We start from the raw sequence: 13,891 nt of genomic DNA on the forward strand, positions 1-13,891 counted from the left end.
GTGTGACCTTGCCTTGATCTTTTGTAACTTGTCCCCCAGATACTGCTCTGTCCCATTAGCTGAATGCCAACTGAGCATTAAGTTAGTCCTCAGCAAGGAATGTGAATCAGGGAGCTCCTCTGAGGCTGCTGGTGTCTCAAGTTGATGCTAGGATGGGAACAATGTAGCCTTCTATGGTAGACTCCAGGCACTTCACACTTGGATGCTGTGTTCTCATAAGCTCAAGAACTGAAGAGTCCCAGCTGTGGGGCTTGATTAGGGTGACCATCATAGAGAACAGCCCGGTTGTCCTCTGTCCTCTACTGATACAAAACTGGACACTCTTGTTAAAACCCAAGAGAAAAATAGAGGACATAAAGGTGTTCAGTTTTATATCAGTAGAGGACAGAGTAGCAGAAAACTGGAATGTCCTCTATGATGGCCACACTAAGCTTGGTCCATGGGCCTACTTAGACTGGGCTCATTTGTTTGCTCTGCACCAAAGGAGGTGTTAATGGCATACACATTACTTTTGGTGCAGCACTGAAACAAGACTCTGCCAGTGACACTGAGTTGAGTCTGCAGCCTATCTGCTAAGGGTGTGTTGCAGTGCTTCTACCATGGGCCTACAGTGCTGCAAATATACAGCACAATGAGGGCTGCAGCACTCCTACTCCACAGCTTGCAACTCTGTGGGTTTTAACAAAACTGGGAGTTACTGTATTCTGTTATATTAGACCAAGTAGACAAGTGTTCTATAACATCGTATCATCTCTGAACCAAAATAAAAGGTATCGTCCCTGAACCAAGAGTTCTAGAGTCTTGCATTTCTATAAATCTGGTTTTTCCTCCATTCTAGAATTAAAGATCTGGACACACTTCTGACTTATTTGACCTTGGGTAGGTAGCTGTTTAATTTACACTTTCTGCTTTGTGTTCATCTGTGAACATGGTTATGGTACAGTTAGTGCTGTGGGCTTCCACTCTGGAAAGCTTGCAGGGTAGTACTGAAAAATCTTCACTTAGCACCTGTACAGTGTTAGCTGCTTTCCTCAGACAGAAGGCTCCCTCCTTCTAAGCAGTTCCCTTTAGGAAGCAAGAATTATACATATAGTCAAAGCAGCTGCTTGGGGCCCAATAATACTGACAGGGCCAGGGTCTCCAGACTGAGATAGCTTGAAGTAGCAGTTCTCTGCTCACTTTGCATTAGCAGGAGCCAAAACAGCATCTTTCATAGGAAAGCAGGAGCTTCCACAGAAGGAAAAAGGAAAACTGCTATGAGAAATTGGAAGTTAATGCTCACTTCCAATATATACTCCCCTTTCCTACCTCTTAAGCAAATGTGAATCCCTTGCTTCCTGCACTAGAATGTTTTTGTTGCTTGTTTTCAAAACACTCTTCTCCAGGGGACAGCAATTTACTTGTACTATGTTGCTTTCAATCTTCTTTTTCTGTCTTGGATAAAGAAGCTCATGAGAGCCAGCCTTTACTCTTGTAGTGCCTGGGAAGGGAAATGGTAGGGAAAAGAATGAAGAGCTCTGTTAAGAGGAACAAGAACAATATCCCAGAAGGCTGAAGGTAGCATTTTCTTACCCCATTAGATTGATCCCAACTGCATTCAGCCTTAATGTAAAGGAGGTTGTTGCATCTTGTTTATCAGTCCTCTGTAACAGCCCTACATATTCAACTGCAGATGCTACTTTGGGCACATTTTAATGTTTTCTATAAGATCTCTCTAGTCATTCAAGTATCTTAGGTCAAGGTAGTAAGTGCCACCTCCCATCCTGTGTTATGTCAGCCATTTGGAAACGCATGTTGTGTGTTACTGTTAATGTAGGATGTAGGAAATACATTTGTTCTGCTCAGGAAGAGCTGCTTATGTATTTAATGCCACATTTCTGCAGCACATCAGAAGCTTGCTGAGCCTTTCACAGAAGGGAGCCACCTGACACTGGAACTAAGGACCCAGGTCACTCACTGGTTTAGAAAAGTGGGTAAGTGACATACCCAAAGGCTAAACAGAGCCACTGGACCCATCTCTGTTAGACACAAAGAGAGAAGGAAATGATGGGATAGATTTGATTACTCTCCAGTGCCTTTCGGAATTCCCTTTCCAACCTGTTCCTGAAATTCCCCTTCTGCACACAGTTTATTCAGATACTGTCAGGCAGTCATGTCTGGGTTGTATGGTGATAATTATCAGGAGAAGAATGGCACAAAAACAATGTCATCCAGTAGGTAAGAACCGATATAATTATTCCCACCAACCCCAAGAATATTCTCTGTCCCTGACAGAGCTCTGAATAGTCCCTGCTTTTGTTCTTATTTAACTTTTTTCACTATTAAGATCCTGTACCAGAGCAACACTGCTCCTAGGTCAGGAGGACAGGACAGGAATAGTAGTTGCTGCTGCTTCAACTGAATGAGTTAGTTTGTATACTCAGAAGTGGAGCACTGTCAAGTGCAAGCTGGACAAGAGCAGATTATGCAGCTGAAATGCATGTTCTTGTATGGCATACAGAGGAGATCTTATCTCTGTTGACCATAGGAATTATCTTGCTCATACCCTTAAATCAGGAGCCCTAGATTAGGATTCTTCTTTAACCCTGGGAAGCGAAACTTAAAAAGAAACTGAAAGTCTTAACAAATAAAGCTCTTTCCAATGGAAAGTACACCTCATATGTAATTTTTACAAGCCCTATTCACATTGTGTCTCTGGAACTTCATTCCTAGCATACTTCTTAGTGTGTCCAGAGTTGTCTGCAGGTAATAAGGTGCCTCTAATCTAGAGTAATAACAACAGTTAGTAGTAAAATGTGTATCGTTTGATTTAGCAGTAAGATGCTGCCTTTGTTTGGCCTATTTGGAGATGGGCGGATTGGCATATATTGTTTACAGGTATAAAGAAAACCCTATGCTCATGCAATGAAATAGGTTTTCAGAGCTGTACTTCGTTTCAGGGCACATGCCAGAAGAATATGTTCCAAATCAGGTGTATAAGTCACCTGTGATGCACTGACCTTCATAGGTATGGCCATCCTTACTGTGGTCGTATTACAAGATGTTACATAATAGAAGGGGAGAAACAGAAGTTGGGAATAGAAGGCTCAAATATGGAGGTAACCGGCCTTTGGTGATATCTGAATTTTCCTGCAGCAAAGTTTTGGCTCACAGGACAAGCTTCTTATGCATACTGAGAAAGCATATCCCAGGGAAGGACGTAGCATGTAGGGCAGAATCTGAAAAATTGTTGTAGACCTGAGCTCCTAATTAGACCACTTAGGGTGCATCTACACATCGTCGTATGGCGACATTGCTATGGCGCCATGGTTTTGGAAGTACTAAAGCACAGTGCTTTTGTAAATTTCACTGCTACAGCGCTGTAGCAGCATGCTATACCTGGGGAGTGCGCCACTACAACGATGTAGCTGGCCAGAGCATGCCATACGTCAATTGTAGTGTGTCACTGTCACTATAGGGTGATGTGTAGATGAGCCCTTAGATATTAAAATTCCACAGTGATGGGTACTACATAACCATCTAGAGGCATATATCACTAATTAATACTAATGAGAGTTGTGTGCCTAATTCTTCTCTGAGTGAACCTATCAAAGCAGAAACTGTGGAGACTGGTCTGAAGTAGTCATCTTTAATGGTATTGGGGATGGTATTGTAAACTTTATTGTCATCTTATTTACAACTTTATACAAGGTTTTTAAAGTTGAAGAAGTTATTCTGACTTTAAACCATCATGATTTAGGCTGAAATCTGGCTCCTCACCCTTTGTCTTGGTGTGAATGGATATAGCAAAGGAATAATTACTTACTGAAATAAAGGTTTTGACAGCATGAATAACTTGTATTAATAGGAAAGCGCAAACAGTATTCTCAGCTGGTATTAAATGAGCCCTTGATAGTTACATTGTTTAAAACTTAACAGTGAGCCTTAACTGCCTCCTCCTTGAGGTTTTATGGGCATAGCCTATAGCAAGTTGAAGTTCTTTATTCTCTTCTCCTGTTTATTCATTTTATGAGCTTGGAACTTGGCTGTACAGTTCGAGAACTGCCCAGGAACAATGAGAGATTTCTTCATACTGTCTTTCAAGGTATGCATTTTTTTCCTGATGTTGCCTGTGGTATGAGGGATGGTATAGTGCAACTGGTTTTGTTGCAAGCTCCAGCCAGATATGTATGGTGTTTCTTTAAAGACCTTCACTTTGGATTGGCCACAGTGCATGGTTTAAGAATTACTGTCATACTTTAAAACAGTCATTTAAAATCTGGGATGAAAAACTTGGAACCGAAGGGCATTTTTTTAAAATCAGTTGATTACTGATATTTGGTTAGTTTGGAGTTGATGCAACGTTGTTACATAGGAACCTGCCCCTACTGCACCTGCATGCAGAATTCCTATAACATTGTGCCTTTTATACTCCTTCATAGTAGCGGGACTCCAGAGTCATTAAACCTCATTTTCAATGTCATTTTAAATCAGTGGTGCTTAACCTCTGGCTGTGGGAGCCATGTCATCTGGCCTATAGGGCTTCCTTCAGGTCCACTGCTTCCCTGCTGCCAGATGCCTAGATGCACAGGGAGCCCCATGGTCTAGATTAGTGGTCTCCAAACTTTTTTGATCGCGCACCCCTGCCTATATAAATAGACGTTCTAATATTTTCTTCCTGCATCCCAATGGATCATCTTGTGCACCCCACTTTGGAAACCACTTGTCTAGATGACATGGCCATGCCTGCAAGACTGCACTGGTAAGGGGTCTCACTGGGGCTGTATTTGGCAAGTTATGTCATGCTGTGGTTGGATCTGGTATGCAGGGTCCTGCTGCCATGCCAGGGTCCTGTTTTATGCATCTAAGTCTCCCCATGCATTAATCAGGAAAGAGGTAGCTCAGGTTTGCAGAGTCCATTAGATGGCAGGGCACCCAGACATGAGCTATGGAAGCTCTGATCACAAGTCCCTGTTGGGGACATAATTGACAGAGCCCCCACAGACTTTAGTTTTCATTGGATATTTAAAAGCCACTGGATATTTAAAAATGAACACATGACAGTGAGTTAAAGGGGAGGATGATTTTCTGCATGTCAGCTGCTCCAGAGCAATCACTACTGGCCCCTGCTACTTGCAGTTGTTGGTAACTGAATTGTGGTAGCTTGACCATCCAAGGAATATGAGCAACTGACCATGGCTTAGCTTGCACTTACTGGGTTAGAGTGGGCACATGGGCAATTACTGCGGAGTAACAGAAGCTCAGTAGAAACTCATCCTCTTTTAAGTAACTGTCCTGTGTTTGTTTTCCCATACCCTAGCTTTCACTTGTAGGGACAGCAGGCTGGGATTAATTTAGGAAGATTTCAAAATACTCAGTGGATCACATGTTTGAATTCTGTTTTTGTTAGGTTCTTATGTGGCCCTGATCGTGGTAGTAATGACCACCTTCTGGAATCACATTAAGCCATGTGATTATCCCCTGTCCTGTGGGGTTTGTTCTTTCTGTGTTGCCCTTTCCAAAGAAGGGAGTTTTTGTTCAGGATTATTGCTATTTTTTTAAGTATTTAAAGTTGTTATATACATAACGTGTTCTGTGCTTATATTAGGGAGGCAAATCAAAGTATGGTCCCTGGTACTTGAAGCAGACAGGTCTTAAAACTTAAAACTGTCTTAATATCAAGGAGTCACCCCTGGGAAGCGTGAGACTTGGCAGACTTGAACTATCAGTTTTTGGGAGCAAGGATTTTGCAGATTTGAGATATGTTTAAAATAATGGCTGCCACTTTCACAAGGCAGTGGAATATTTGAAGCTTGTGCAGTGCTCCTGTAAAACAAGCAGCAGTGGTAATAATTTCAGTTCTTTTTAGAGCAGTGGGACAATTGGTGTCTGTCAGTGAGAAAAGGAGAGAGTTAACAGTACAGAAAGAACACACAAATGATTAAGCATACTTCTAACGTGTTCTTTAACTGTACTGTCACTGTTTCTGCTACTGCTGCAGTACAAACCTGGGACTAAACGCAAAGCCACAGAAAGATCAGCTCCAACATAGTGGTGACATAATCCATGCTCTCCAAGTGGAATAAAATAATTTACTGTAAATAAATAAAATAAGAGTAGGGGGGAAGGAAGTGGTAGTTAAGCCCCTGGAAAACTTGCAACTGAAGGAAACATAGAAATGATAAATAAACGTCTCTCTTCACCCCTGCAATAGGAAATACTTTCTTTTGCTGCTTACTGGTAGTGACCGGGCAGAATTCTCACTGTTCATTTGTGTTTCAGTTTTCTCAGTTCTGCCATCCTGATAAAGCTGTTCTGATTGCCCAGAAGACATGTCTGCTAATGGCTGCTGCAATTGGTTTGGAAATGGGGAGACAAAACACAGCACTTGCTGAACAGGTAGAGAGGCTGCACTAGCTGTTTTTATATCCTGTAAAGATGGGTCGTGTGTACAAATGATTTTCAGTTGTACTGCTTCTTTTGGTGGTAAAATCTCAGTTGTTTCCCTTAGGAACTGAGCTTGAAAATATAGGCCTGGGATTTTTTCACAGTGTAATTAAAACAAATACATATGGGGCTTTGCAGACAAATACAAGATCCTGGACTGGAGATAATTGGTCACATTGACTTCAGCAGAGCTAAATGGATTTACACCAGCTGAAAGTGTAGGCCAGTGTCATTGCCCAAAAAATTGTAATCTACAGTAAATTATTGAAGGATTGTGAAGGAGGTGTGACTGGCAGACAGGGACTTTGACAACAGGGTTATGTAGTTGCTGAACTTGAGGTTAGTCATATGCATGTCAGAAAGGGCACAGATATTTCATTATTTTTTTTCCTGATACATATACACACCCTTCAGGCGAATGTTGTGGAGGGAAGGTGGGGGACTGCTCTCTTCCTTTGAGAACAGTGTGCAGAGATGTGTTGCTTTCTTAAAAACCACATCTCTGTTGAGAGCATTGCCCCTAGCTGACATCTCTACAATCTTGTGTTTCTGTCATAAGGATTGAGAGACCAGCCATGCAGGACAACCAGAGCTGCCAGTTGCCTTCCCTGGTCTTCAGCTTGTACCCTTTTCTTTCTTTAGTATGTCTGTTTGGTGCCAGATACCTTTTGCCTTTGTGTTACCACCCTGAATTCTGGGTTTGATTTCTGGTACAACTGTAGATGATAATGGCCTATGTTACTTGCTATGCCCTTGATTTAGTTTCTGGTTCCAATGAAGGTGACGGTGCCAGAGATGTTGAGATGTTGTGCTAGTGCTGTGCCAGAGATGTTGGTTCAGTTTCTGATATGAAGCTTGTACCAGTCTCTTGCTTTCTAGACAGTCAGTCTGCAGAGCATTGCACAGACAGTTTAGCTTTTTATAAGATTAAGTGCCTTGCGGCATTTGATAGCAACATTTTGTGGCTCATGGTTAAAATAAGTTACATCCAACAAAGTCTGTCTTCTCTGTGCCTAGACTGCTAGACCCTTAAGCATGAAGGAAACCTGAAGCTTTGACTCAGGTGTAGAGATCTTTAAAAAAAAAAAGAAGAGGAAAAGAAATCTGGCAGCAGATGGTGCGTTAGGATTAGCCTGATTCTCCACTGATAATTTACTCTTGAGGCCTACTGTACTGCACTTCACTGTGGAGTAATGTGCATGTTGCCTTTCAAAAAACATGACCTAAAAACAATGTATTAATTTTGCAAAGTAGATTGAGCTTCTGACTCAGGCTCTTCAGCACATCCAGGCATGCAGGGATATCTGGAAAGCTCTGAAGCCAACAGGTGAGCAAAGAAACAAATGCTTTCAAGTATATTGGAGTAGCAGTTCTTAGAGCATCTTTGTTGCTTTTTCATCGTCTGGATGTCACTTAATCCTATTTAAACCCAAACAGAGTTCTAAAGGATGACTCTGCACAAAAAGGCCCAGGTTTCAAAAACAAGGTCCACTCTGCCTTCCTATGATTCTCTGCCTTCCTACAATCCATTCTATGATTCGCTGATTCATGCACTGTTCCGTTTAACAGGAGAAAAGAGACCCAGATTTCCTGGTTTAGCTAATGGCACAATAGGCCAAGTGTTCAATGGTCATAGCTACACACCTAGAAAGGCCGGGGTTTCAAATTCACTGATTCATGGTTGACTAATTGCTTTGGGTTCAGGTGTCTCAACAGGTACAAACTCAGTCTTTGTACTCTTGGATCCTTTGCTGGATCCAGTTTGTGTTGCAAACTGAAGATTGAGAGGAAATATCATTGCTATCCATAAATACATCAAGAAGTAAACACCTGGGAGGGAAAAGTACTATTTAAGCTAAAGGGGAGCATTGTCACAAGAACAAATGTATATAAACTGGCTGAGAGGAAATTTAACAGGAGGTTTCTAATCATCAAATTAATGACTTTCTGAAACAGTTTCCCAAAAAAAGCATGGGGTGGGGTGGGGGCAAAAAGCCCCTAATTGCATTTAAAATGGAGCTGGATCAGTTTGCATAAGGGATTATGTGATATGGTTGTCTACAATAGCATTGACCCAGGAGGTCCCTTCCAGTCTTTGGTTCCAGTATAATTTTTTGCCGTACCAAGAAAGCAAACATTTGTCTAGGCTCGCAGATGCCTTAAGTAAAATGGCTTCCTGTGTATTAAGCTGTAACAATCGGTGGCATTGTTCGCAATGACATCTTTTGCTAGCATGCATGCACAGAACTGTAGTTGCAGCACTGTGAATGTTACCTGCTTCTGTCACAGCTGATTTTGGCTCCTTCTGTTTAATGCCTCTTACCTGAAGAGCACTGAAGAATAGATTTTTGGTGTTGTGCATTGAAATGTCCTCTTTTCTCTGAAAGTCTTCAAGATTATTTTTTCATGTCTAAGGACAGGCATTCTACAAAACCCAGTCATATTCTTCTGTGCTCTAATTAATGGGTCCTGCACCACCCTGAAATATAGCCAGCTTTCTACTTCAGACTCTCCAACTTGGCAGATTCCTGCTGAGGCTTCTATTCAAAATGGTTGTAAGTATTGGTACCCCAGAAATACAGTGGGACCACTAGGCTGTTGTAATGTTCATTTTAAAACCATCTCTGGACAGTGTCCTCTAGACTTTGCTCTGACTGGAAGTTTCCCTGTTTAAGTGTCTGCAAGCTCAGCTTTGCGTTAGAGGAAATCCTGTTTGCTTCCTGCTCCCTGCTCAGGTGTTGGAATCTTGGAAAGTCAGGCTGAGAGGGTCTGCAGAAGTCATCGAGTCCAGCCCCCAGCTCATGGCAGGATTGTCCCTTTCTAACTCAGGGCTGTCTAACTTCCACTCCCTGCAGGCTGCACCAGCAAGGGCCACACAGGTCACACCAGGGTGAGCTCTGGGCCTCCACTCCGTACACTGCACGAGTGCCCCCACTGCTCTACTGCACACCCATATGTCTGCCCCTGGTGCTGCATTGCTTGCCCACATCACTGCACTATATATCCACCTCCACCACTGTATTGCACACCTGTGCAGCTGCCCCTGCCACTGAAATTTGTGCCTGTGAATCCCCACACTGCTGCACCATGGCCACCCTGCCCCTTGCTGATGCATTGTGCCCAAGCATAGCCCCAGACACCCTCTGCTTCCTGCACTGCACTGCTGAACAGATGGGCAAGAGCCTTTAGCCAGGAGCCTCCTGGTTTTTCAGTCCTAACAGAACTGGAACTGGAAATCCCTCCCTTCCCTCTTGAGCCTCACCAGAGCCTCAGGCTGGACATTTTTCAAAAGCACTTCAAGACTTTTCTATTTGGGCTGGCATTTAGCAACCAGAATTGGGTCCAGCTGTTGTTTAGTGGGTCTCTGCTCTGTTATTTTGTTTTATTTACTTTAGTTGTCTTTTAAAGCTGTTCTGTTTCCCTAGCTGTAAGCCTCCCCAAGCCTTTGTTTGGAAAAACAGCATGTAAATCACATACATACAAACACATGTGTGCGCATGCATATGCAAATAAATTAACAAACAGGGCCATTGACACACCCCAATTAAAATACTCATCCTTATCTGTACCCAGCAACCAGTACTTCTGAGGAAGGTGGAATAAGCCCCATGACATTTTTAGCAACAAGAGAAACATATTTTCTTGGTCCCAGGTGGCAACCAACAAAGCCCAGAAACCTGGGAAAACCAAACACCCTCCACTCTGCACTGCAGCATGGGGACTGTAAACACAACTCCACATGTGACCCATCAGAAAGCCAGAATTCCCCTTTGTCATCCTATACCCTCCATAAACTTATCCCAGCTCTTTTAATCCATCAGAGCCAAGCCAGTTGTAGAGTCCTGCTTAATTCTCCAGTTTCTGCCTCCTCTGGACTGCGGAGCATTTCTCCTGATCTCCAGCTGAACTTCATCCCAGGGTACTAAAGGAATTGGCAGAGGAGATCTTCATGTAGTACTGGGAGATGGACAAGATTATTAGAGGACTGGAAAAGTGCCATCATGGTGCCCCTCGCTAAAAAAAAGGTGAGGAGGAGAACCCAGGGAACTACAGACTAGTTAGCCTCACCTCAATATCTGGGAAATTACTGGAGCAGATCCTAAGGAAGACCATTTGCAAGCATCTGGAGGAGGAAGGGCTGATTACAAGCAGCCAGCATGGATTTATGAAAAACAATTCATGTCAGACAAACCCGATCTCCTTCTTTGACAAAGTAGCTGCTTGGGTGGATGAAGGGCATGTTGTGGATATCTTGCATCTGGACTTCAGCCAAGCTTTTGACAAGGTCCCTCGTGACCTTCTCACAAACAAACTGGAGAAATGTGGGATGGACAAAACTGCTACAAGGTTCATAGATAACTGGCTCAATAGCTGCAAGCAAAGGGTAATTATTAGTGGTCCATGACAGAATGGCAGGAGGTTTCAAGTGGAGTTCCACAGGGGCCTGTCCTTGACCTGGTGCCATTCAACATGTCTGTTAACGATTTGTATGCTGGCATAGGAAGCTTCTTGAGCAAGCTTGTGGATGACACAAAGCTGGGAAAGATTGTGAACATGTTGGAGGATGTGAGTGCAGTTCAGACAGATCTTGACACTGGAGCTAACAGGATGAAGTTCAAGGTGGACAAATGCAAGGTGCTGCATTGTGGCAAGAATAAGCAAAAACACAAATACAAAATGGGGGACACCTGGATGGATGGCAGCTCTGTGGAAAAGGACTTGGGAGTCTTGGTAGATCACAGACTGAATAGGAATTTGCAGTGTGACGCAGCCACACAAAAGGTGAATGTGGTTTTGGGCTGCATCAATAGAAGCATCAGGTGCAGGACATGGGAGGTGATCATGCCTCTCTGCTTGGCATTGGTTAGGCCTCACCTGGATACAATGCACAGTTCTGGGTTCCACATTTTAAAATGGATATGGAGAAGTTGAAAGCATCCAGAGGCAGCAGCAAAGATAATCAGAGGCTTGGAAGGTGAATCCTTTGAGAAGAGGCTGAAGGAGCTGGGTATGTTCAGCTTGCAGAAAAGGCACTTAAGAGGGGACATGACATCAGTCTTCAAATACTTGAAGGGCTGCCATAGAGAGGAGGGAAAGCACCTTTTCTCTCTTGCTGCAGAGAGGAGAATGCAGACCAATGGCTTGAAGGTGATGCAAATAAGTTTAGATTGGGTATCTGGAAAAAACTTCTTCACTGTGGGAATAGTGAGGCATCGGACTAGATGCTGGGGAAGCTGTGGACTTTCCATCACTGGAGGTGATTAAGAAGAGGTTGGCCAGCCACTGGTTGGGGAGGATCTAGGTGTAGTGATGCCTATGTCCTACCCATAGTGGTAGCCATGGGGCTTTCCCATAGTGCTGTGCTTTGCTGGTTGCTCTTGCCCTCCCTTTTCTGCTACAGGTGTCAGGGTGTTTTTAAGTTGCTCTCAGAGGCATTGGGTCTTGGCTAGAGCCAAGGTTGGGGACTTTGACTGGGGTGTGCCAATGTTCCTGCTGGGACCAAAGGTGGAAGCTCCTGGCTAGATGATCTTACTCCTCTGCTCAGGGTCAGACTAATCACCGTCAGAGTCGGGAAAGAATTTTACCCCATGGTCAGACTGGTATGGATTGTGGGAGGTTATACCTTCTGTAGGAGAGAGTTGGTGTCTACCTGAGATATCTTAAGCATATATTGTCAGCATTTCATAGAAGCAGGACATTGACTGCCATGGCTCCCCTGCTTTACCTGTGGTAGGTTAGGGTGTTAGGTCTGTGTTGGCCAGAATTGAGGGTTGTCTTACGTACAGTTTAGATTATGGATTGTATAGGATGGTTTGGATAGGGCTGATTGTGCCTCTGGCAGGGGGTTGATCCTGCCCCGGAGGTCCCTTCCAGTTGTACTTTTCTATGATTCCATGAGGCTCTATCATTCCTTATGGATTGCTACTCCAGTCTCTTCTTGAAAGCCTCCAATGATGGAGATTACATGCTTCCCCGGGTAGTCTATTCCACTGCTGACTTGCTGTGTGAGTTTGGATGCGTTACACCATCACTTCTTGCTTTAGTTTCCCATCTGTAAAATAGTGATGGTGATATGTATTAATTGGTGCAAAGTGCTGTAAGCATGCACTACTTAAATGCTAGGTAATATTATTATTATTATTATTATTATTATTATGCTTGTTGTTCTGGAGAGAGTCTGCAGAAAGCTTAGTGGAGATCAGGTGATTCTGCATCATAACTAAGCCTCAGAAAGAAGAAGCAGGAGGAGGAGAATACAACTCAGTAGGTGGAGTACCTTCCTTGGCTTGAAAATGTTACTGCTTCTCCTTATTAATTTTATGATTTCTCTTTACTGTAAACAGCCCTGAGCCTTTTCTGAAGAGGATGGTGTAGAAAAGAAATAAATCCTAGAAAAGTAGGACTGGAAGGGATCTCATGACATCATCTAGCCCAGCCCCCTGCTCAAGGCAGGACCATTCCTGTCCAAAGCATCCCAAAATAATGCATATACAATCTTTGTGCTGCACCTTGTGCAGAACAACAGCATTTGGGCCCTGTCTCTTGGAATTCATCCTCAGTGAAGGAGCAAAATAACACCACAAACTTGTGCTAGGGTCCGGAGGGAAGTTAAAAGCACAATGTCCATTTGTATATGTTGTCAGCTGCAAGTGTGTGGTGGTACAGCTGGTCTCTATGGGTAGAGTGCTGTGCTGTGTCAGAAGTGAATTTTAGGATGGGGGTTGGGTGATTTAGATGGAGGATGCCTAGTGTGGTGATGTTAGGAGTGTTTTTTCAGGCACAGAGGAAAGAAAAAAGATGAGTGATAGAGCTGGAAAAAGAGAGGAGTGTTCCCAGTGAGGCTGAAAGTCTGAAACGCAGCCAAGGGGGATTGTGTTGACCCTTCCAGGCAGGTAAGAAGCTTGAACTGGAGACGGGGATTGAAATAAAACCAGTAGAGAGCCGTGAGAGCAGGTACGTGCCCGTGTGTGCATGTTCCCTCAGTGGGGTTTTGTGCTGTGCGTAAGTGGTTCATTGGCATACAGAAAGCTGCAGTCTAGCAGGATGGACAAGAGCGCGCTCGGATGACTCAGGCAGCCTTTCATTGAAGGGCTGCAGCCCTGTTTCTGTCTCAGAGCCCTGCTCTAAAGGGATGAGAGATCCTTGAAGCTAGCAGCCAGTTCTAGAGTGAGTGAAATGAGAGTGATTAGAACTGATGGCAGAACAGCCTTTTGCAGGAGGGAAAGATTAGATCACATTTAAAAAAAAAAAAATGCACTCAGATCAGTGGCCAGTGCTAGCAATCCTGTTACCTCTGGGATGGTGACCGTTCTCCCTTTCATAGATTTCATAGACATCAGGGCTGGAAGAGACCTCAGGAGATCATCAAGTCCAGCCCCCTGCCTAAAGGGCAGGAAGTCAGCTGGGGTCATAGGATCCCAGCAAGATAAGCATCCAATTTACTCTTGAAGGTGTTCAACGTAGG

General features: G+C 43.7%; 1 protein-coding gene across 1 annotated transcript in view; it reads left to right on the forward strand.

Annotated features, from left to right (window-relative positions):
* TEX11 (testis expressed 11) overlaps positions 1-13,891 on the forward strand; it is a 68,166-nt gene that overhangs the window by 45,121 nt on the left and 9,154 nt on the right. Inside the window, exons 19-23 of the mRNA XM_019536160.1 lie at positions 824-879; positions 1,884-1,973; positions 4,014-4,084; positions 6,262-6,378; positions 7,681-7,753. Coding sequence (XP_019391705.1) covers positions 824-879; positions 1,884-1,973; positions 4,014-4,084; positions 6,262-6,378; positions 7,681-7,753 — 407 coding nt within the window. The remainder of the gene's footprint in view (positions 1-823; positions 880-1,883; positions 1,974-4,013; positions 4,085-6,261; positions 6,379-7,680; positions 7,754-13,891) is intronic.

Source organism: Crocodylus porosus, unplaced genomic scaffold (genome assembly GCF_001723895.1).
Source record: "Crocodylus porosus isolate Cpor-Errol unplaced genomic scaffold, CroPor_comp1, whole genome shotgun sequence".
In the NCBI taxonomy this organism is placed as follows: Eukaryota; Metazoa; Chordata; order Crocodylia; family Crocodylidae; genus Crocodylus; species Crocodylus porosus.